General features: G+C 42.8%; 1 protein-coding gene across 1 annotated transcript in view; it reads right to left on the bottom strand.

Annotated features, from left to right (window-relative positions):
• map2 (microtubule-associated protein 2) overlaps window positions 1-25,767 on the bottom strand; it is a 69,697-nt gene that overhangs the window by 38,423 nt on the left and 5,507 nt on the right. Inside the window, exons 2-5 of the mRNA XM_030080257.1 lie at window positions 12,132-12,236; window positions 8,256-8,330; window positions 4,183-4,398; window positions 1,817-2,116 (exon numbers count right to left, since the gene is read on the bottom strand). Coding sequence (XP_029936117.1) covers window positions 1,817-2,116; window positions 4,183-4,398; window positions 8,256-8,330; window positions 12,132-12,236 — 696 coding nt within the window. The remainder of the gene's footprint in view (window positions 1-1,816; window positions 2,117-4,182; window positions 4,399-8,255; window positions 8,331-12,131; window positions 12,237-25,767) is intronic.

The raw sequence follows: 25,767 nt of genomic DNA on the forward strand, positions 1-25,767 counted from the left end.
GTGATTCTTTAAAAAACATAAGACAAACAAACAAACAAAAAGAAATACAGAAAAGATAGCATTTCTCCCATTCTTTCACAGAACATATAGTGATAATGGATTTAACCGGTTCATCTCTGTTGCTGTTGTTATTTTGAGTGAACATCAAGTGAATCGCAGATGTTGTTGTACATAAAGGTGCTATATGTAGTTTTGAGAGATAAGCTTTTAACTCTGAGAAGTCAAAAGTATATATAGTAAAGTACATAAAAATGTAACGTTGTTTATAGGAACAAACAAACAAAATATCCTCAGGGGAAAAATGAGTCCCCAGGACAATGACAAGCTGCCAAAGCTACCACTTCACTGTTGTTGTTACTAATTGCAGAGCCCGCAATTTTGTTAACATACATGCCAACATTAAAAAAAAAAAAAAGTTTTATAGGCTTCTGTTTGGTTTAGAGTGCTCAAAAATTATATTTATCTGCACCAGTCGGCAGGGCATTTTTCTTTTTGTTGTTTCATGTTTCACAGCCTGATGCTTCACGACTGTAAAAAATGACGTGTAAAAGTCACTGCTGTTTCATATGTGAGCAGACTATTTATCTAATCTTCACAGTTCTTTGGTCTGTGTGTGTGTGTGTGTGTGTGTGTGAGAGAGAGAGAGAGAGAGAGAGACAGAGAGAGGCCTTTAGCTATTTTAATTGCTCTTCTTGAAACACTCTTTCTGTGGAAGCCACAGGTTCCCGACAGTGGTATAATGTGTTTAAAAAAAAGTAAATCAGCTACAAAAAGAACAAGAAAAAGCTTCTAATTTTCAATCCTGTGCTGCATTAGAATCATTTAGTATTTTTTTTTCCTATTGATTTTTGTAGTTTTCTGTTGATTTGTTAAATTAATTTTAAAAAATGCATGCATAGTGGCAGGCTCTGCCCTTGTAAACAAATATTCAATAAAACTACATAGTGCACCTTTAAAACCAGAATAGATAACACTAATGACAATGGCTCCCATGTGTCAAAACACAAATACAGAGCCTCAAGTGCTGAATGACAGAGAAATGCCATGTGCACACTGTTGTGCAAGATATATAAAAAACATGAACCGCAGTTTGGCTGAGAAACAAAACATTTGAGGAGACGTGGTTCTTATATTACTTATATTACAGAGGCACAGGAATATGAAACAGCCAAGACCAAAACCTACTTTAAATTCCATACATGAAATAACTATGATTGACATGTGTGCATGTGCATAGCTCATGGTAGTCTCTTGCCCTGAAAGTTGCCTGTAAAGCAGCGCGTCCTCATCCTCACCCTAACCATGGCCCTATAAGCACAGAGGCAGCGCTGCCTTACAGTCAACAGTGGGCACAAAAAAAAAAACCCAAAAAAAAAACGCAAGCAAGGATTTCCGGTAATATAATTTTCACTTCTTTGCACTTGCACACTGGCGCTATGAAAGGTGTACACATGATGGGATACCTGTGAGCTTGTAGCCAGTGAGAAAAAGCATTTGTCATGTTCAGCAACACTTCACGTCATCACACCAATACAAGAGGCCGGGCGCAAAACCGCAGCAAGGAAACCAAAAAAACGCAAGCGCAAAAGGTACAAAGGAAACCAGGGAAGGTTAAAAAGAATGTGACTCTTTTCACCAACAAGCCTGTGTTGCCTTGCAGCCTCAGCCGAGCGCAGGGAGGATTATTTGCCATTCCGCCTAAATTGTAATGCTCATGTTATAATGCTCATGGGTTCCTTTAGACATGTGTCTGGTGTTCTTATACGGTAGATAATGCAGTCACATGCAGGCAGGGAGAGCAGAGGGCAGGACACACCTTCTTCAGGGCTCTCCTCACCCTCTGCTTCCTCCCCCTCCTCCTCCTCCTCTCTCTCCTTTGGGCTTTCAGTGCCAGCACTAGCTGCCTGGGCCGGAGCCTGGGCCTCGCCTATGGCCTCTGCCTGCTCTAAAGGCTCGGCTGGGGGGCTGTCCAGCTCGGGCTCCTCCCCGCTCCACTGCTGCTCGTCAAGAGCTGCCTCGGACTCTGCTGCCTCTGCACTGTCCTCCTCCTCCTCCTCCTCCTCTTCCACCTCCACCTCCTCCTCGTAGTCGGCTGTAAGGGCCTCGATGGCCTCTTCTTCTCAAAAACAGGGGTGAGAGGTGGACACATCAAGACTACGGGCAACACAGACTTGGGTTATGTGGGAACACAATTTATGGTGGGACACTTTCAGCTCTGGGGAAAAGATGGTGTAAATGTTTGCTGTTGACAGACACAAATATATCACAGATGTACGCTGTGTGTGTGTGTGTGTGTGTGTGTGTGTGTGAGTGGCTTTGGGTGCTTGTCTTAGAAAATGTTCATATAATATTGGTTCTAGTCATACAGGAGTGTTTTTTTTTGTTTTTTTTAATATATATTTCACAGCAACTACCCTGTTTTGCATGACTATTTATTATCAAGAATCAGTCTGAAAAAAAAAAAAAAAAAAAAAAAGAAAAATCCACACACACACCATGCCCGCACATCTCAGACCAAGCTGAGATCACCACCATTCAGTAACTTGTCCACATTTCACCCATAGAGGAGCACTCAGCATGACTAAGACTGTTTGGGGAAAAGCTACACGTCGATTAGGCACCAACACATTTTAGCCGAACCGAGTGCTAAAGCAGAAATACTTTGGTGTTTGGAGTAGCTGTGAAATCCTTAACCCTCTGGAAAAAAAAAAAAAGCAGCTGTGCAGAGCGTAAAGAGCAGTGTGCTGCCGCTCCTTGGTGTTGAAGGGTTTAGATTTTAACAGTATAATAGCCCGTGTGGGCGTGGAGCTCTGGTCTTCAGAGGCTATGTCTGTTGTAAAGTGTAAAAAAGTCCCTGAAATCCTGCTTTCAGGTTAAATGAGGTCTGTGCAGAGGTTTTTTTTTTTTTTTTTTTTTTTGCAGCTGCCTCTTGCAACACATCACAACTGTAGGCAGAGGATGTCAGCAACCCTGCCCTGCCTTAGAAGATCAAATCTCCTGGCTACTTAAATGCTGCAACATTTTTTTTTCTTTTATGATTGTGCAGCTGTGATACATTTAAAGAAAGCATAGAAACCGAATGAGGACACCTGTCTCCAGCTTAACATTAACTTCCTATTTTTTTTTTCTTTCTTCTGTCGAGAGGTCACATTTTCAGGATTACATTTGCACAAATACACTGTGTGTTTGTGCAGGTTGCTCGGGAGTGGAAGGGTTTAAATCTGCCAGTGAAACAGCAGAGGAGTGAATGAAGTTGTAGCAGTTACGGTTCTACGTGGGAAAATACAGCAACATCCATGATTACATATTTACACGGTCAATCTTAAAATGAGGCGACTATGTTTGGCGTCTAGAAAGCAAAGGCGGTTATTTATGGAGGGTTGTATATGGCAAATGTATGCAGGTGTATGTGGTCATGTGTGTGGAGCTGAAAGTCTTCCTTGGTTCCACAGAGAGTGTGTGTGAGTGTGTGTGTGTGTGTGTAGGAGGAGTTGAGGACGGATGTCGAAGGCTTGTGATGGCAGGGCGTTAATCAGGGGCGGACCAGTCCCGGGGTGTGATGTCACCAAAACACAATGCTGGGAGATGACAGAGGCACAGAGGGACTTGTGCATGGAAGTCATCACTCATGCACAGCGATCGTCTCTGTGACATTTATGAAAGCCATTTGGACCTCAAAGTCCCCCCAAATCCAACCCTGCACACCATCATTTCATCGTATTAATCTCTACATGGATCCAAGTCAGCGCTACAGAAGACAGCTTGGAGAGCCAGTGTGTTAAAAATAGGAGTCAAAATGTAAAGCTGTCCTCGCTTTAGAGATCTTACAGGTATGTGTTGGAGTAAATAGGGTGGCAACCACAGGCAGCAAATGGCTTTGGTTGAGAAGAAGAAGAAGAAGAAGAAAAAAAAAAGAAATGTGACTGTCAAACAAACATGAGAGTACTCAGATATCGAGTGAACAAACACCACAAAGACACACAAACACACACAAGGACGGACGAAGAGACGGACGGAGGGACGGACGGACTGACGGAGAGAGGGAGGGAGGAGGTCAAATCACAGAAAAGGGGGGAGGAGAGGGTTGGGGTCAAAAACAGAAGGGAGAGAGAGAGAAAGAGAGAGAGAGAAGGAGAGGGAAGGGAGGTGGAAAATGGCATAGAGGAACCATGCGCGGTTCACCTTCGATCTGTCTAAAGGCCACGGCCTGCCCCGTGGGGCGAGAGCCCGAGTGCGTCCACTCTGGGCTGAACAAGGGGTGCTCATAGTACTCCTCGTCGGAGTGGTACGGGTCGTCCTCGGGCACGGAAACTGAGATGGAGGGGGCGAGGAACTTGCACCTCTCCCGAGAATTTTGGAAGCGGCGGAGAGGGCCCGCCTCCTCCTCATCCCCTACATCTACAAACAAGACAGACACAAGGAGAAGAACTGCAGGGAAATCTGGACACAGACTGGAAGATAGAGAGAAGAAAGAGGAGGAGAAGAAGAAGAAGAAGAAGAGGAAGAAGAAGAAGAAATAGAAGAAGAAGAAGAAAAGCAGGAGAGGATGAGGAAGAAGAGGAAGACGAAGATGAAGACGAAAAAGAGAAGAATCCTGAAAAAATGGCCATCTTAACGAGCTCAAATAAAAAAAGCAATCTAAATCTAAAATCTTGAAAAAAAAAAATCTTCAAATTCAACAGGACACCAATGGGATGAAAACTTCAAACTTTTCTCACGTTTCAAGCAGTTTAGTTGAATCAAGCAACGTTATCTGAGCACCGCCGGACGGCTGCTTATTTCACGTTACTTGTTTCAAGATAATTCCCCAAACAGAAACAGACAAAACTGCATTGGAAACACGTGGAAAGATCTCATCCCAACGGCAAACTGCACTCCAGGGAGAAGAGAGGCAACACGGAGCGGCTCAGACAGTCATGTCGTGGCTACAAAATAAAAGCCCCTGTCCGGTGGGCAGACCCGGCGGCTCTTGTGACCACTAGATCGAATCTTGTGGGAACTAGATCACATGTCGAGGCCACTAGATCACACAAAACCAGCACTTATTAGACGGGAACACAATGCAGCCTGGCTTTGATGATACACTCATTACATATCACTGTCTTCAAGGTAATGCCTGTACATGTTGTTCCACTTTTGCAAATAAAATGAAATCAATGCAGTCTTTTCCATCGTTAACACAAGAAAAGGCATGCATGTGCAAATGGATGTCTTCTCATAATACAGGTGAATATGTGCAATATATAATTTTCTCTTTCCCTCTCAGCACAGTATCTCATTGCCACCACTTTGAACAGCATGTGAATCCACACACGTATCGGTGTAGCGCAATGGATGGCCTCCATTTAATTATTATGAATGCTAAAAAAAAAAAAAAAAAAGAACCGTGCAATCTACAACACACCCCGCAAAGTGCAGGTTTACACACACACCCTCTGTATGAGCGTCTACTACACCTTATTGATGCAGGAATGAGTATACAAGTATTTTTTACGTTTGTTTTAAATAGTCTAAGGAGAATTTTGCCATTCAAAGAATTTTGGGTCATTTCATATTGTCATCCCAAATCTCTGAATGAAAAAAAAATGTTTTGGCAAATAAGAGAAAATACAGAGAAAATTACAAACCGAACCAAAACCAAAATCACACCCTAAAAACCGCAGTACAACTCAAACCGTGGATTTAATTGAACTGTTACACCTTTAATTGCTTCACCTAATTCAATCGATGCAGCTGCGGGCAAACAAAGCAGCACCTTGTGGCTAATTGTTTTATTTTTTGGCCGCAACACAACTACCTGGACCGCCTCAAGTCACCAGTCCTCCTCCGTGCTTTTCCCTGATTTCAGAAAAAAATCAGATTTTTACAACGTGACCACGAAACTAAGCCGCTTGTTAAGATAGACATTTTTTGCCGTGAAGAAAAAGAGAAAGCTGGAGTAGAGAAATCAACAAAGAAAAAAAAAAAAAAAAGAAAAAGAAAAGCAACAAGACAGAGAAATAGTGACGAGAAGAGGGGAAACGTAAGAAAGAGACGCAGGTTGATTGAGAGCGACAGATACAGAACAGGCAACAGGAAAGTGACGTGGAGACAGAGACAAGCAACTGAACGGTGAGCATGAGCTTTGGGGGCCAACCGCACCACAACATGGAAATCCATATTCACAGCGAGAAGATACAGAAATCCAGATTACAACATTTTTTTTTTTTTTAATTCTCCCATAGCCTCAGAGTGTTTCCTTTATCAGGTTCTTGGTGTGCGGCTGGTCCACCAAACGACTTGAACATGTGAACCACTGCAGACCGGACAGACACACAGACGCACAGGAGCCCGGCGGCGCTCACACTGCAGAAATAATCTCATTGGTTGATTTAAACCTCAGCTGGGCGGAGCCAAAAAAACACAACAACAACAAAATAAAAATGTTTCAAGCTTAAGATAGCAAACTGTCCCTCCAGACAGACTCAACACTCGGAGGAATATAAAACTTTCGAAAAATTAAACACAAGCAACAAAATAAAAGATAAAGTGATACAAAGAATAAGAGAAAAAATAATAATAAAAAAAAAACTTTGCATACCCTACAAAAGTAATAATTTAAGAAAAATAGACCTTTCACCTTTAATCCTTTGCATAGACTACATGTGTAATGAAATATATCTGCAAAAAATCAATAGAATAGAATACGTATATACAAAATAGATGTATACTCATAATCTATGATTTATGATATAATTTCCATGTGACAGTGATGCCTGGTCCTGTGCAGCAGAGACTGTCAGCCTTGTTCAGCCTTATGGAAAACATTTTATATAATATAAAATTAAACTTATAAGTATACATAGAAAAAAAATACATACTTAAATAAAAGATATATATGTATATGTATGAGATAAATGTGTGTGTACATATGTCAAATCTAAATCTAAATATAGGAAATATATAAATAGCCTAAATATATAAGAGTATGAAATGATATAATAAAATATTAGCATACCCAAAAAATATAATAACTACACAATATCACATAGGATAACAAACTACATACTAAAGCAGTGAGGTAAGGTAGGAGTATAAAAAAAAAGAAAGAAAGGCAAAGAAGGAACCCAGGTCAGAATATACATAAAATATACAAATAACACGGTGTTTTTTTTTGTGTTTTTTTTTTTTGTGTTTTTTTTTTTTTATTATTAATTTGATCATGGGATTTGCAGTGTGGAAGCTCAGCTGGGTAGCTATGGGCTGGTACGGGTAGTTTGAACCACAGAAATTGAACTGAAATTGAAGTTGAAATTGAATTCAGTTCAAGAGGGGAGCTGTTGGCCAGCAGAGCGCTCGGCTTCCTCTTCTCTTACGTTTGTCACTGCACTTCAGTCTCATCTGACAGAAAAAAAATCATCACATGGCTCCGCCCATTGAGGTTGAACTCAAACCTGTATTTTTTTTTTTTGTTTGTTTTTTTGTTTTTTGTAGAGTTAATCTGCAGTGTGCCGGCTGGCCCAGCACACAGACAGACTGACAGACAGACAGAAACACCAGACCACGGGCACACGTGCAAAACCAAAGACACCGGCTCAACCAAAAAAAACAAAAAAAAAACAAAAAACGACAACATGACAACAAATCACAAATCAAACATGTGAAAATTAACAAGAAACTGAACTGGGGAGGGAGGGGTCAACTAAACTGGCATAAACTGTCATATTAGTGCATGGAAAAAAAAATAATAAAAAAACAACAGAGAGGAGTGGAGGGTGGATGAGTGAGGGGATGACAGGGTGAGGCGCTGGCTGTCAGTCATGCAGGTGAGGATTTATTCTGGAGAAAGATGGCGATGAGGATGAGGATGAGGGTGAGGATGAGGATGAGGATACAAATGGATCTGTTCCAGGCGGACGATGAGGAAGAGGGAGCGGGATCGCAAAAGAAATGGATGTCTGGGGAAAAATGGGGAAAAAAAACAAACATGTCCCTGCTTTCAGAAACTGTGTGAGGAGAGGTTTCTCAGGGGAAAGAGGGGGGGGGCCGCTCCCTGGAAGATGAGGCGTTTCCTGCGAAGGGGGGAGGGGTGGGGGGGTGGGGTTTCCCCGAAAAACACCCGGCGCCCCCCAGGAGTCTGCTGACCACCAGCTGCTGCACTCATGGGGAGGAAGGAAAGAAACCAGCCTCTCATAGAAACACACACACACACACACCGTCACACACACACACACACTTTTCCCCGCACATGTTGAGTCTCTCAGGTGGGATCCTACCTCGTTCCAGCGGGCCGAAGTGCTCTGCAGCCGGCGAGGGGGGAGGGGAGGGGGGCAGGTTGGTGGTGTCTTCCACTGCAGAGAGAAAAAAAAAACGAGTTCAGTCGTAAACCAGCCGAACGAACCAAAACTAAGCCCCAAAAAACATTTTCTTCTCTGAGATAAAAACGTAAACCGATGACGGACTGAAACGGTATTGTGAGTTTGCAAAAGTAACTAAAATGAACTAAAATGGTTTATTTGCTCGATCATCTGTGTGAATGCATTTTGAAATAGTATGATGTTTAGTTGGGATTTTATTGCACTTTTTCTGACTTTTTTGACGCTCGCCCCCGACAAAAACTCTGCATGACAAAAAGAGGACAGAAACAAAGTGAAAAGAATAAAAATGGAACTAAAATTAAGCATTTTGCTTTGAAGACAAATTAAAACTAAACTTGACTGGAAACAACAAGTCAAAATGAAATAAAAATAAAAACGTCAATAACCTTGGTGTCATCAAACGCCATCATCACATTGAAAATCTCCACCGGCCGCGTCATCGAAACTAAAAATTTACCGTCTGAGCGTCAAGCCGACCGCCAAAGACCCAAATGCCCATTAAAGACGCCATGAAACAGGACTCTTATTTTGTTGATTTGATGTATTTCCCAATGGAGCAGGGAAGGATCACTCACAAGCGCAAACCAACAGGATTTCAGTTCGAGAGAGAAACACACTTTTATTTTGAAAGGATGAGAGGATGTTTAAAGATTTGAAATTTTAATTTACAGCGACCAAAATTTATTTCAGTCATTTGGTTTCATTGCTAGCATTTTTTTTTTTTACATGCACCTTTTATTTTAGCCTTCAGTCCAAAGATAGAAGACACATGCAAAACAAATTTCGATATAAAAAATCCAATAAAAAAAAAAACTGATATAAATTCACACAAGACTCCAAAACTACCGTCTTGCACATTATGTATTCAAATACTCTCAAATAATGAAAAGAACACATAGGAGGTCTTCTCACTCATATAATTCACTGTGATAGTCTGGGAATTATAAACTGACCCGATCACATTTCAACACAAAAACAAACTTAAATATCCAGCATTTTTTTTTTTTTTTTACCCTGGATCTCTGAGAGTAGCTGCAGTCATGATTGCAGTTTGTCTGATTTCTCTTGCATGATGTGTGCATCGTCATATGCTTGTGTGTGTGTGTGTGTGTGTGTGTGTGTGTGCGTGCATGGCAGGGGTCTGGGCAGCGGCCGGCTCCCTGGCCTGATGCTTTGAGCGGCTCTGACAGGCTCGGCGAGCTGCCCGGGATGTGAACACAGTAATGGGGCGTTTTCCTGCTGACTGCCTCGGCGGCTGGGAGGCTGATCTGCAGGAAACCCTGATGACCACAGCAGCCCGACGCCACACAGCTTCATCTCGTATAAAACAGTGGACGAGCTGACGTGGAAACACGGCCAGCGCGCTCTGCTACGTTAACGTGACGAGGTGAGGAGCCCTGTGCCGCTTTGGTCACAAAATCCACATAAATTAATTTAAATCACCAGCAAAATGAGCAAATACGAGCAAAACGAACACTTTGGGATGACTGTGGAAGTTATAAGTCATCTTGAGATCATTTCTGTTGCTGATACTGAAGCTTCTGTGCCTTTTCTAAATGGTAAAAGTTGAATTTCTGGCGGCAACTTTAAAGAAAAAAAGATGAATTGCTGCTTAAAGTGAAACATTTCAACTCTATAACTCTATAAAACTGTCTGCTGCATGTTTGTCCAGTAATGATTCAGCGATGCATCCGAATCCATATTCAGCAAGTAATGAATAATGGCTTTCTGCACAAATAATTCAACCTCCTGAACATTTTTCTTTAAGTTCAGTTTTAAATAATACACGATCAGAGTTCACTTGTGAAGGATAACGATAGTTTTGGCTGTCTTTGACATGCAGCCCTTTAATCTGAAGTAGCACTGACCCAGAAGCTACACCTTGTCTTGCATAACGGATGGAGACGGACCAAAAGAATAGACAGTAACAGTCATGGTGCACAAAAAATGTAATATGATAGTAAATTTCTTTCCGAATCCAAATTATTTTGCCCCCCCAAAAATGCAAATACAAATAGTGGTGCCTTCACACTTCCCTTGTGTGCACGTGTGTTTTTAGATCTGCCTTTATGTTCATCCTCCTGCGTGTTTTGTGTGGTTTTGACTTTTGAATTTCCTCCATTTGTCTTATTGAGGCTTGATGAAGATCCGGGTCTTTAAAAAGGATTTTCCCGCTCCGTGCTGCTCTGTTCGGCTTTTCTAAGGTCCTGCATGAGAGTTTTATGTGTTTCATGTGTTCGAGGCACGTTCACACCAACCAAACTGTCTTATTCACAACAGACTTGGTCATTAAGCAAAACGTGTGAGCCGGCAGGACACACACCTCGACAACACACACACACACTTCCAGTCTCATCAGCTTAATTAAAGCAGCCGACTTCATCATCTGTTGGAGAAGTCAACAGCACAGAGGTTCACATACTTTTGCCTCGTTCAAAAATGCAAGATTGGATTAAGATTGGATAATTTTCCTCAATAAATAAATGCAGAAGTTTAATATTTTTGTGTCATTTGCATAATTGGGTTCTGTTTATCTAGTTTTAGGAGTTGTGTCATGTTTTAGGGTCATATTTATGCAGGAATAGGGATGATTCTTCAGGACACCACTGCATGTGTCTGCGCTGTGTGTGTGTGTGTGTGTGTGTGTGTGTGTGTGTGTGTGTGTGCACGTGGCCGGGCGGTCCGTGTTTGTGCATGAGCTTGCAAAGCTTCCTCGTCAGTCTGAGTCTGGACAGACGCTGACGTGACGCATCAGACCGCCGCCGGCCGCAGAGCGAGGCCGCGGGTCGACAGCTCAGACCAGAGCAGACAGACCAAACAGGGACAGCAGCACCGCGCCGCAAAAAAAAAAAAAAAAAAACAAGCTCTGTCATAACAAGTCACTTAGTCTTCAAATCCTGTTTTTTCTTCAAACCTGGTAAACAAATCCACCAGTGGGATGAGATAATCCCAACTGCTTCCAATCTTGATCGAATTTTCTTGAATCAAGTGTCATTTTCTTGATCCCAGCGGCTGATCTGCCTTGTTTATACCTGTTCTGCACTGAAACTGCACTGGAAACAAGTGGGATTATCTAATCCCATTGGCAGATTTTTTTTTTTTTTTTAACCAGGGATGAGACTAGATAACTTGATAAGATGAAGTTTTTTTTTTTTCTCAGCCTGTCAGCTGCATGATAGGGATGCAATATGCCATGCTGAAATGTGAGAGAGATCAGATTTGTCCAGGATGTAAGATCAATCCTACAGTTTTTTTTTTTTTTTTTTTTTTTTTTTTGAAAGAAAGTGTTCTATAAAAATAAATACAGCATGTTTTTTACATAACCTCAGTTGAAGTACTTTTCTTATTTTTCCCAGTGAATGTGTATATTTTGAAAAGAATTGTGTTTTATGTCTGCACCTGTGAGTGGGCCTTCACAATAAGAGTCGATAGGCAGGAGAGACTTGATGTTCTCAGCATTTAGGTGGGAAAAAAAATATGTGCATATGTCAGTATCAGCTATCCGCCAAAAGAGCTGGGACACATTGGCAGAAAATCCCAAATCCTTTCTGCTCGCCGCGTTTGGGTTGAGAATAATTCAGAAACCATTTGAATGAATCTCTACTAACATCTTCTACTGGAAAATGTGAAACATGGAGTCGGCTGCAGATGCACCTGCAGGCCTCATGCCAGGTGAAGGTTTCCTGCTCTGGCTACTACTGTGGGATACCAGTGGCTCTTTTCCAGCGTGTGTGTGTGTGTGTGTGTGTGTGTGTGTGTGTGTGTGTGGCCTACCTGATGGCAGCCTCTTGGCCGTGTCTGCGTGAGTCTCCTGTTCCCCCTTCAGCACTGCCACCGCCTCGGCCGTCACTTCCTGCACGATCCGCGCTGACACTTGCTCTGAACACACACACACACACACACACACACACACACACACACACACACACAAACACACACACACAGGGTCAATCAGTCCTCGGTGGCATTCAGTGCCAGGTGTGACTGTGTGTGACGGTGCTGCTGGAGGAGATGCTCAGCTGACTTTCAGTGGAAAAGTAAAATGTCGCACGAAACACTCCTCGGTAAAAAACAATCTCATTTTCTCAGGCGGTCCTTTTCTTTTCATTTGGCTCTTTTTGGAAAACCGGGGATGAAAGTCAGTGTGAAGGAGCTCAAATTGTCCAATTAACTGCAGGCATGCTGGTGAAGGCTGCACGTGTCGCCATGGAAACCCAGCATCACTGCAGCCGGTGCAGACAGCAAATTAAAATTGGACTCCAGTCGGGAGATCGACTGCCCGAAAAGACAAAGGAGAGGACAGAGCGAATCGAGTTCGGCCGCCATTTGTGGTTAAGACCCAAAAAACAGTCCAGTTCCCGTCCTAAAATCCAGTTTTGTGCCATAAAACTTTATTTTTCTCAAGACAACAGAAAAACCTTCTGCTGGGGTGAGATTATTTCACATTTACTCTGCAACATCATCACCTTGTCTCGGGGATTTCCTCAAATCAAGAGTCGCTGTCTTGATGGATTTGTCTGCCTCAGCCCACGACTGCCATGTTTTTCACTGTTGTTGTTTTTTTTAAACACATCTATGCTCGGTTATTTGGTTTGGTTGCATTATGCATGTCAGCGTCAGTCAGACGAGTCACACAGTGAGGAACTTTAGCTCACTTTAGTCAGCCTCCATTTCAGAACATTTTTTTTCTTTACAACAAGCAAAACAATCACTACCTTTTTTTTTCTCTTTCTCTTGTCCATTTTCATTTTCAGTGAACACGACTGCCCCGAATATGAAAGCTTGGTTTATTTTCATTGCAGCCTAATCAACAGGTAATCTGCAATATGAATCAAATACAGTTTGTCACGAACTGCACATGAAAAACTGATTTGTGTGTGTGTGTGTGTGTGTGTGTGTGTGTGTGTGGATTTGAGAGAACAGCAGGCCAGGATTTCACAGGAGCCTCAGTGAACAAAAGGCTCGTCTGTAGTTTGATGGGGGTTTTTTTTTCCTGGCAAACAAGGAAAAACATCAAACGACGTGTGATCGCACTTGATCTGGACAGCTTTGTAGCAACTTCTGGGTTTTTTGATCTGTCGGTGTTCGGCATCTGTCTTTGTCGGATCTGGAGGGAAAATAATCTCGTTGTTGCTTGTCAACCAGTTCAGGTGAACTGGGATCCAGTTCAAGATGTGCTGGTTGATGTTGATGCTGTCGCCTCCGTTTTTCTGTTTGACTTTGACTGTCAGAGTCCAGACCGACGGCCCGTCTACTCCAATCCTCCTGCTTCTTCTTCTTCTTTAACTATTAAAGATCACCTGTCTGCGCCCTCTGGAGGTGAGTTTTGTCATCCCCAATTTTTAACTAATTTCCGCCGTCTTCATGGTGCGTTCACTTACCTCGCAGAATAAAACGGAATCGAAGGCCTGAATTTTAACAAGACCTCCGAATCTAAGGTGTGTTTACAATGTGAGTCAAAGAAAAAAAAAATACTACATATCATATGATACAGGTCATGGAAATGCATAATTTTAGTCATGGAAAGTGAGGGAATTTAACAAGTGAAAGTCTTGCATGTTTATAAAATTCAATATTGAATTCAATGGAGTATCGGGGAATTTTGTCAGACTCAGATTTTTTAAAAGAAGAGTAATGTAATATTGATTTTCCATTGTGCTCATGGTGCATTCACTTACCTCGCTAAATAACCTCTAAATCTGAATCTGAGGTGTGTTTAAAATGTGGGACAAAGAAAACAAACAAAAAATGACATAACACATTTATACAGGTCATGGAAATTTGTCATTTTAGTCATGGAGAGTGAGGGAATTTTGTATGGAAGTATTGTAAGTTTATGAAATTCAATATTGAATATTCAATGGTGTTGAAGTAGCATTGAACTTGTCTTTTGGTGGCCACATGAGCGTCGGCTCTGAGGCTCTGAGGCTGTCGGTGCTGTCTGAGGCTGCAGCCCTGCAGGAGAACTCTCTGCTCTCAGCTGCTTCCCCGACAAAATACCACAACAACAACATGACTCCTGCATCTGGGTAGCTCTACCTTCTCCTTTATTTTTCCTTTATTTATGTATTTATATACTTATTTTTGTATTTCTTCTGTTGTCTAAACCGGCGTGAATGTGTGTGTGAGTGTGTTTGTCTGTGTGTGAGTGTGTGTGTGTCTGTGTGTTAACCCTGCGATACCAACCCAGTTTCATGCCAAAGTGTGTAATAGACACGTTTTTCTAAATTAAAAATTAAATTAAATTCATAAGCCATGCATCTCCATCTTACCTGGTCTTCAACGAGGCAGGTGACGAGTTGTTGGTGTCGAGTGAATGTGCGCCCCCTGCTGGTACAATGGCTGCCACTGCGCGCCTACACAAACGTGACCTTTACACTCTAACCGTGACACTGACGCGCTCCCCCTGGTGGTAGGACGTGTCTATTACATGCGTTGGCATGATGCTGGCTTGGTGATCGCCATTTAGAAATCCCCCTGCCTTGCACCTAATGCATGCTGGGATACGCTCCAGCACCCTATGACCCTAAGTATGAGCAGGTATGGAAGATGGATGGATGGATGGATGTGTAAAGCGCGCTGCATTGCATTTTAATGTTCGAAATGTGCAACATGAATAAAATTTGATTGACTGGCTGATTGTGTGAGCCGAGGGTGGAGGCTAAGCAGGAAATAAATCTGTCATGTTTCATGGGAGAGGCAAGAATTTATAATCCATTTGTTGCCAAGGCGCCAAAGCGTCCAAACCTGATTATATAAATAGGCATATAAGCGTACAAAATGTGCTACATAAATAGCAACACCGTCGTAAAGCTTAATTTGTACGGCACATTTCATACAGTACAATGCAGCTCAATGCACTTCACAACAGAGAAATAAAAATAAAACAGAAAAGATAAATATATATTTAAAAAATAGAAAAATAGAACAAGACAGAAAGAATTAAATAACAGAGAGAAAGAAAAACAATACATTTTGATTGATTAACTGATTGATTGATATGCAGAGGACAGAGGTGAGTCATGTTTTATGGTTGTATGTTTTTAGCAGTGACACACGGCCAAACCACCAAAACCTCCAAACCAGATTACATAAACAGACCACATTTAAGATGAAAAATGACAGATGACTTATATCGAGTATTATTTTTGATTACACGTCATATTGATCGGATATCACAGCTGTCATCGGCTAAGCCTGCGCTAAATTTTGTTTTAGTCATTCTGTCATCAGGAATTAAAAATCTCCTTTTTTCAAGCAAAGTAAAGCAAATCTTCCTGAAGGTTGAGTTAATCCCACTTGTTTCCAGTATAAACGTTGAAACAAGGCAGAAGAAGGCAGATCAGCCACGAGGATTACGAAAACGATGCTTGATTTAAGAAAATTCTGGAGGCAGGTTGACAAGTTTTTGCCTCGTTTGAGGAAAAACAAGATCTTAACACAGATTATGAGACTAAATGAGATTATTTTGCAGTGCTAAATCACTAAAGCACAAGTCCAGAGCGAATGCTGCTCCTGGATGCCCGCGCTAATGTGATTCCAAATTATTTTATGGCTTTACAATCAAATTATATCGGCTGTGTTTCTACCTGTGTCAGTTTGAGTAACGCCGAGCATGTAGGTGCTGGCACAGCGCTAATCTGCCCGGCCTTTTATTTGCATGGCAACAATGTGGCTACGTGGGATTGGCTGGCAGGGTGATGCTTTTGTTTTACTGCTGCTGTTTCACCACCGTTTTCTATCCGACATCACGCTCACCCACACATGAACACACACACACACACACACACACATACACACACACACCAGCACAAGTTGGCAGGCATAGACACGCAAACACACATGCACACACACACACACCTTCCAGGAACACTCATCTCAGCCCACTCACCCACTCAAATCAGCCATTTTTCCAGCTTCGATTCAATAGCAAAAGTGCAACAGAGGTGTATTAAGTATTTACCGCTTGCAGGCATTAAGCCTTTCTTCTCTCAGTAGGGGAAAATAGTGCTGAAAACTGGAAAACGTCACACAAATTCAAAGGTTGAAACATCAAACAAGTGATGAACGCGGCCTGCGGCTTACAGACCGGAGGACAATGAGCCCGCTGGTTCGTCTGAATGCCTGCATCTTCAGCAGGGTGACAATACCTGGTACACAACTAAACACCTGTACCTGGGAGGATTTTGGAAGCATCTTAGCGACTGATCTGGAGTGGAGCACGCGGCCATGCGCACCTCAAAGAAAACACTCGATTTCTATTCTTGTGTACTCCTATTTTAGGAGCAGCTTCACGCAAAAGCCCCTGGAGCACAGAAAGGGGAAACAAGCCTGACTGAAAACCAACACCCACTCCCACTTCTGAACAAAGTTTGAATGAAAACTACACAAAAAGAGAGACAGAGAGAGTGTAATGGATAGAGAGAGAGAAAGAGAGAGAGAGAGAGAGAGAGAGAGAGAGGGAGAGAGAGAGGGAGGCAAAAAAAAAATAATTCACCAAACACAGTCCAGGATGTGTGTGGGTGCCTGTATAATCCTTTCATTTCCATCTTGTTTTAAAATAAAAGCATTACATCACTGCTTTAAAGGCTCCTTTAGTCATTTTCGTGTGTGTGTGTGTGTGTGTGTGTGTGTGTGTGTGTGTGTGTGTGTGTGTTGCACTGCTTTGTGGTTCCCGGCTCCAAACCTGGCTAACCCAGTCCAACGCTCCAACCTCGGGCCTGAGTCTTCCTCCACAGCTCGGCCTGAGTTTGACGGATCCCCTCTGATCTCGGCTCGACATGCCGGCTTGTTTTCAGGCCAACAGCCCCTGCAGCCACTCAGAAGCTACGCTGCATCACGGAAAAACAACTGTAGGTGCATTCTGGAATGTGTTATAGTTTTAAAAAAATATGAAAAGTGAGACTATGGATTGTGATATAGGCCTACCAGCTTATAGTGACAGCCTGCGAGAGTCCACAGAAGACCCAAAGGTTCATTTAAATTCCCTTCATCTAACAAAATAAATGCATTTCAAGTGGTGTAACCGTCACTGCCCACGTGCTTCCTTTACATTGGCATGGATGGTCAGCAATAAATCCACTAGAGGGCAGCACAGAGTCAAAGTCAGGGTCACGACACAAGGATGGAGAATTATTTTTTCAAATATTCGTTTTTAAAATGTCTTCTTCATGTCTTGTTCATAGACCGGTCTGTCTTGAACTACTAGCTGCAGCGCCTCCACGATTTCCACTGCTGCTGCTCTGTTTCATCCGTATCCATAAACTTCCTGAAAACCCGGGATAGCTGCATTTTTATATCCAGAACAACATGCTCTTTGAGCCTAAATAAATATCACATTTATAACCAATATTGAAACAGAAGTGCAGACTGCAAACACAATCAGATCTAATCAGAATTTTTTCATAAATTATTAGAATATGTACTCAAAAATCAGTAGTTTGCTAGACTCAATCATTTTATTCACTTATCAAGTACAGATATTTGCTGGTTATAGTTTCACAAATAGCCTTGTTTGGCCTTGTTTTAGTTCTATTTCTGACCGTTGTGTTCCTCATGTGTTGCCGTAGCCCCGTCCAGTTTTATTTCCACTTGCTCATCTGTCTTGCATTAAGTTGAGTACACACTGTGCGATTTTGGGGAGTCCCAGACGAAAGATGGCCAGCATGGAAGAAAAGACGTGGCGATATCGATCCAAAGCAGCTCTCTACCAACCAATAGGAACACAGCACAAAATGACACACTGATGAACACGACACTGGTGCTAAACCCCCGGGATGGAGGTAAAACGGGCAAAACGAAATGTTTGTTCCTCTTTGTTGCATTTTTCTCCAAACACATTAATACCACCTAACATCAATAATTAATATTAATACATTAACATCACTATTGCAAGGCTCCAGTCTTGCCAAGTTTCACTACAGCGGTGCCGAGTGATCACGTACGCCGATGATGTTTTCTTCTATATTGATTTGCGTCACAGCCGATAAGATGCTGTGCGATCATTCCTTCGGTCTACAAACGTTTCCTTGTGTTTCCTTGTGTTTTCCTCCTGGCCAAACTTAACACATTTCCAGCACATCTTTATTTTTATTTGAGTTAACTAAAATGTTTTTTTCGCACCTAGTTTTAGTTTTTAGTTGCGTTTAGTTAACTATAACAACTTTGCACACTATATTAGCTACACTTCATTACAGGTGTGTGTTATCATCACGAATAAAGGAAAATAAAAATGTTGACATGCATTTTCAGCTGGAGCTACAAGGGTGAACCCACCCAAACCTGACTTTTATATTCTGTTGTATCAGTATCCTAACTAACACTAGTTTTCATTTCAATAATGGGTTCAATAAAGGTTAACTGGCTAACCTGAGCTCACAAACCTTTACCTGCTCTGGCTGTTTGCTCATTTGAATGGTGCTATTCTTGCACAGCTTTACACTTCAGCTCAATCACAGGTAATCTCTGATATACCTATTAATGAGCACACTTAATCTTAGCAGCCAATATTACTAACATTAATGGAAATTCATAATCAATAAATGTCTGTGGAGCTGGAAGTTGATCCCAGATCTGCATCGTGCAGCTGGTTCATCGTGGCGGTGAACAATTACTCGCCATACATGAGGATTACATGTTGCAGCATCTTGCTATGATGTAATATTTATAATAATTTTGTATAATGACATATTTCATCTTACATGTAGTCTATAGTCTATGCAGATGTTCAAAGATGTTCTATTTTTTATTTCTCTTACAGGGTATGCAAAGGGATTTTTTCTTTTTTCTCATATTTGTTTTGTTATTTGTTGTGTTTTATTGTTCTAAAGATTTATATCTCTCTCTTCCAGCATTCAGAGGTAGCTGAGAATTTGGGGTTAGGGATAATAAATGCATCTGTCTATCTATCTAGTTTTTATTTATTCACTCACTGATGCTCTGGCTTGTTTAATCTTCTGTCTATTCATTTATATTTTGTGCTTGTTTATTCTCCTACTTGCTTATTCCTCTGATGCTTTTGTTGTTTCATGCCTTTCCCTGTTCTGAGGCGCTGCAAAAAATAAAGAGTCTCATTACCATTGTTCGTTTCTAATTGGCTGTCATGGCTGTTGGGCTTGAAAACTCGGATCATAAACAAGCAGCCAGTCAAAACCAGGCCGAGCGTCTTCTGCAGATTTAGCAGCGACCTTCACCCGAAGCCCCGGCACTCTCCTTCACCCTCCTCAGAGCCACGTCTGGCTGGGAAATGTGCCCTGAATCCAATGAGCTATTTGTCTCAGACACAGACACACACACCCACATGTGCACCCACATTCTCCCAGCCACACACACACACACACACACACACACAGAAATGAGGCACGTACAATAGCAACATCAGGGGGCAACGGGTTCAACAAAACACCACATTTTCTCCGTCTTGCAAAGGAAACGCGTTCAGTCGCACATTCGATGCAGCAGAGGCGAGGTGAAAAATGACCTCATCACATCCACGGCGCCGGCTGCCTCAGCGTTTCTCTGACAAGACGACGTCAAGACGCATAAACGGCAGAAAAAGTCACAGATCTGACAGCCTGCCATTCATTAGCTCTGACACGAGAGCAAATCAGGCCCTGCGATATACAGAGAGACTGCATCTTAGCCTCAAAGACTGACAGCACCCATCTATAGAGACAGACACAGGCGACGCACGCACACACACACACACACACACACACACACACACACAGTGACACACACACACATATACAGTGACACACACACACTCCCCGTGCAGAAAAAGCTTGCATTACCTGAATGCCAGGCAGACTGCTGAAGCTGAGGCTGCTTCTCTCTCTGAGCTGAAGCTAAGACTGGAAGCCCTGAGTCAGACTGCCACACACTCACACACACACACACACACGCACACACTTACACACACATGACACACACACACACACACACACACGCAGTGGGACTGAGAGGGCACAGAGGGAGCCAGAGCACTGTTTGGTTTGATATCAAGCAAAAAATGTGTGAAGCGAGCGGTTGCCATGGCAACAGACCGGCGGGGCCAGGACGGTCGTCGCCGGCGAACCCCCGGTCCCGGTCTAATTCAGATGCCGTCGACACGCCTCGGCTGTTTCCACCGTCTGCCTCGGCAGCCTCGAGGAAAAACAGGCGACGACACAAAAAAACATAACGACCAAATTTTTTTTTTTGGTTTTTTTTTTCCTGTTGTAAGATTAAAATTCAAACAGGAGCCCAACTGACACCTTTTAGAGATTTTTAAATCCATTATCAAGAGGTGAAGATATCGATTACTGAGTTACAGACCCGAATTGCTGAGTCATGCTCAAAGCTGCTGTAAAAAAAAAACAATAAACACACACAAGAGGCTGCATGGTGCCTCACTGAAATGTTCATCACATCATAATATACAAACATGCATGTGTGCTGATTGATGTAATACAATATCTTCAACATTTGAACTTATTTTTATTACACTGACAGATTACCACGAGAGCTTTTCCTCCTCAGTAGAATCAGATTCAATCATTTTTTATGCATCTATTGTTTTATTTATCTATTTTTTTTGTCATAAAATGCACACAATGACACAAGTCTCGGTGTTGATGCAGCTCCATCATAATCAGCTGTGACAGAGATGGACAGAAACATGTTTTTGAACATTTAAAAATCGCTGAAATTCACTCAGACGGCTGTGTGCAGACTGAAATCGCCGGTCAATTTAAATGCCTGGAACACATTTTTACTGGCATCCATTTATTCCTGGTTAACTCATGTTCTCAGAAATTCACCTCTTCGACCCTAAACTCTTCCACGTTGCTGCTCAGCCGAGCTTTATTCAAACCCTCAGGACTTGATTTTAAATTCTAGCAGAGATCCCGACATTTCCAAAGATCCCAAACATGAGCTGCCGAATCTGAGGGAAATGTGTCTAAAAATGAGACATGCAGACCTTTTCTATCTGATGTGATTCTGCAGCCATGAAACAAAGTCCCTCTCCTAACTCTCTCTACTGTCACACTCAAACAAAGAAGAAACTGCAAAAACTGCAAAAACTACAAAAAAATAATGTATGATGTAAGTTCAATGAAGCGCTGCAGCCAGCAGATGCAGGAAATTTATATTCCTGTTTCATACAATATGGAATATTTTTTCTACCTCTGGAGTTGCTTAAGGTTAAATTTAAGGGAAAATCAGAGGTCAGGTTAAATTAAATAACAACAAAAAAAAATGGATGCAATTAAAAAACAACTGCTCAAGTGACAGAGCCCCTGTTGACAGGTCGACGGGGGCAGATGATTCATCATGTTGACTTTCACAGGGAAACTCTAATTACCACTGTCTTCCCTGACATGGCCCTCGGTGTCTTACAGTGGATGAAGTCCGCGGACATTTGATTCATAAAAACACACCGAATCACGACAGGTTCACCAGGCCCCAAACAGGCCAAAGGCTGTCTTGCCTCTTCCTGTCAAAATAAAAGGTCAGATGAAATGTGGGCATATGTTTCATGACCTTTCTGATTTACTGAGCCTAACACACACCATTAGGAGCTCGGGAACGTCGGGAGGAGACCGGACAGAAAAAGGGAATGACATGCGACAAAGGTCTTACGCCGGGGCTGAACCCGTGAGTCAGTAAATGCCACAACTGATCCAGAAACTCTGACAAAATGTGAACACGTTTAGGGCGACGATATTTTCTGCAGCGTCCCCGAGGAGTGAGAGGAGAGGGGAGCGCGGGTGTTTTATCTCGCCTTAGCAACAACGGCCACGGCTTCGGCCGGCGGAGACGACGCTGATGGATCTTACAGCTGCATTCAGCGAGTTTCCGATTTTCAGCTCCCAACGGCAGCGCGAGATATCTGCATGAAATATTTTTAATTTATTTCAACACCCAGAAATCCTGTAGCACGATGTCAGTAAACGGCTCACAGCTCATGTTTGTCGAGCCGGCTGCTCTGAGGTCTTTCACATTTCACTCGCTGTTTTTCGACCAGAGGAACCAACCAGACACGAGAGGAAAAAAAAAAAAAAAAAACGCCGGGAAGTTCAGTTTTCTCCGGACAGAAGCTCTTGAATTCTGATTTGTCACCTGCTGCATGGAGAGACCAAACACCAGAGCTGCATTTGGCTAAACCGGGTGAATCAGAATCATCTCGTCCCTGCTGCACCCCCGCTTTATGTTTTAACCACAAAAACCAAAAGGCGTGTGTCTTTGGTTTACGGTAAATCAGAGGATTTCCCCGGGGGTTCACGTCGCCATGGCAACAGCTGTGCGCGTTCGCTGATGTCACCGCATCGGCAGAAGACTTTGTTTGCGTCGGCCTGTTTCCACGAAAAAGATGAAAAACTGAAAAAATAAGCCTTTTGCTCCTGATTTTAATTCAATTTAAAAAACAAACAAACAAACAAACAAACATCGGTCTTGGGAGTCGCTGAGTTTTACCTGGCGAGTTATTTGGTGCTTTTGCATTCTGTAATTCAGTAACTTTGTTAACAGCTAATTAGGACTAGCTGACAGCATCTAATTGGCTGATATTATCCCCTTCAGACCCACATTTTTTCTGCTGGGCAAAAAAATAAATAAAAAAATAACTGATTCTGACTCCTCTCCAACATAAAAACAAAGTGGAAAAAACACATTTTTGCTAACTCATGTTTTTAATAGTATTTTTTCATGTCCATTGCAATGGACATCAGACTTTGAAAACATCCTGTAAATTAACCACATGATGTACGTTCAAAATTACTTCAAATATTATGACTTCTAACAGTCACAGTTATGCTGACAGAAAATTTGTTTGGCCATCATGAACATAAATTTATATTTTTGATTGAAAATGGGCACTGACTCTCTGCTTGTCTTGTCTGATGTCTGTCACTCTCTCAGAGCGTGCTCAAAGTCATAACATGATTATGATTGGATAATCAGGATCCAACCAATAACCAGCATTACTGACATCATTCAGTTACCCAGTATTTATTGGTTTAGAGACAGAAATGTCATGTCCATTCCAATGGACGCAGGGTCTGAAGGGGTTAAAGTTAGTTAGAGGTAGGCGATGAATTAGCTCCAGTTATTTTAATAACTTCAGCAGCACGCCGGTGTTTTAGCCCTTTGTCGTCGCTGTGAGCCGCACACGCCGTGACAGGAAGGTCCACCTGCAACCCCGTGCCTGTTTTGTCATGGTGGGAATGTCAATAAAGTTCCTCCGTCTCCATACAATCACCTGATTTGACTGTGATGGCAGCTCTGGATGGACGTTACCAGTCCTGATTCCCAGGGGCCGACTTACCATTAGGCAAAACTAGGTGGCTGCCTAGGGCCCCAAGTTCCTGAGGGCCCCATAAAACTCCTCATGCACTTATGGTTAGTACAGTTATTACTTATTTGCGCACATTAATTGTGTTTTGGATTAAAATCCTTTCGCTGAAATGCCAGCAGAATGCTTATCATATTATCGTATTATAACTGTTTTGTGTGTTGTCTTCTCATCTCAGAGGGCCCCATGCCTGCCTTTGCCTTGGGCCCCAAATTTCTTAAATCCGCCACTGCTGATCCCCCCTCAGGTTTGGGGTGGCGGGTCTCGACCGCGCCCTCCAGTCAGTCACAAGCTGTTAGCGTCTCTTCCTCTCATCAGTCAATGCCAGTTCTGCCCCCCATTCACTCTCTATGGTTTTAACACCACAGAGAAGATGAGTGGATTTTTACATAACAATTCTGCAGCTGGTCCAGCTCCTTGACACGGCGCCCGGCTCTCTTTGTCTCTGCTCGAGGACAAACACACCAGTCAGTGCAAAATCCCTCATCTCCCCTTTTCAAGAATCAGCTGATTGATTATCTCTGTATTCGTCCATCTCACTGCATGAAGGGATGATTCTGGTCGTTTTACGCCGGTAAAGAAAAAAAGATGGCAGCTTGACGCCGCTCCACGGGCTGTCCGTGCTTCTTTTTTTTTTTTTGGCTTGCGGGATGTCAGCTCTAGAAAAACAGGACAGCTGTTTGGAATAAAAATGTCAATTTTCACCAAAACTAGTCCTCAAAATGGGTTTGGGAGTACATGCGAGGCCAGGGAGAGGCGGTGCGGTTGCTAAATGTTGCATCATTTTTAATCTGCAGCACCTTGTTTCGCACGTCTCCTGACAATGTTGACAAGCATCGGGACCCAGTGTGGGCCACGCGTGATCCGTATTCACTTAAAGCCAGTTAGCTTTATATACATGTGAGGGATGCTGACACGATGCTCTGCTGCTGGACGGCTGCTGTGGAAATGAATGCCCGTGTATGAACGAATGTCGTATTTTCTTTGCTTTTTGGGTTCAAATGTTGAGATTTCTCTCTGCGGCGAAGGAGAGGAAGCGACAGAAAGTTCGTCATGGGCGTCATCATCATCATCATCATCATCATCATCATGACACAAACAATGAGAATAAGACCCGGGTTAAAAATAACCAGAATCATCCTTTCACACCGCTCTGTTTTTCCCTCCTCTCTGTTTGTCTTGACCCTCGGTGACGGCCGGCTGTCTTTTCCACTGGGTTTTCAAAAATGTCAAGGAGCCAATTTCCTGCTTCGATGGCTCTCGTTGTTTCTGAAGAGCTTTTCGAAATGAGGAGAGGCTGGCTGAAGTGCCAACATCGAGCCTGCTGTCGCCCGACTCCGCCCCGCCCGTCCTGCTCCGGGACGAGGAAAACAATACACTCACACCGACTCTTATCATCATGTGACTGAATATGACGATCAGGATGTCGATGAAGGAAGGGTTTGTCGACGGATCTCAGGCATCGCTGATCTGACTGTCACAAAATTTCACTTTAATTCGTCAACATTATTGTTTATTCACCTTGCATGTATGATCCATGAGTTTCACATTAAATTTCAGTCGTTTCCTGTGAGTCTCGGCGGTGTTTACCATCGTAGTAACGAGAGACTCCACCTTCATTACGTCTCCACACGCCCGGTGTGTGTGTCACATGTTGCAGAGCCTGCAGAGGACCGGCCGCTGCCCACAACACAACTAGGCCACTTTTACAGAAGTAGGACACACACACACACACACACACACACGGTGACGGCGGATCTGCAGCCTGCATGGCACTAGTGTGTGTGTGTGTGTCTGTGTGTGTGACAGCAAGTAAGAGCAGGAAAGTGGGATATGTTGGGGGTATGGAAAACTGCTGAAGCACACATTTTATCTGAGTGTAATATGAACACACACACACACACACACACTCAGACAGAAAGTGAGCTCTAAGTGCCTGGCTGAGGTCCTCGGTTTTGGCTCCGCGGCCCCCGGAGGAAAAGTGCTGTTTTTCCTTGTTGACGTCAGATGAAACCTCTGGCTTTGAAGCTGGAAGGAATCTGTTTATTTCTCGCTCATCGTGTCTTTGATTGGTGC

The sequence above is a fragment of the Myripristis murdjan genome, chromosome 21 (genome assembly GCF_902150065.1).
Source record: "Myripristis murdjan chromosome 21, fMyrMur1.1, whole genome shotgun sequence".
Classification (NCBI taxonomy): domain Eukaryota; kingdom Metazoa; phylum Chordata; class Actinopteri; order Holocentriformes; family Holocentridae; genus Myripristis; species Myripristis murdjan.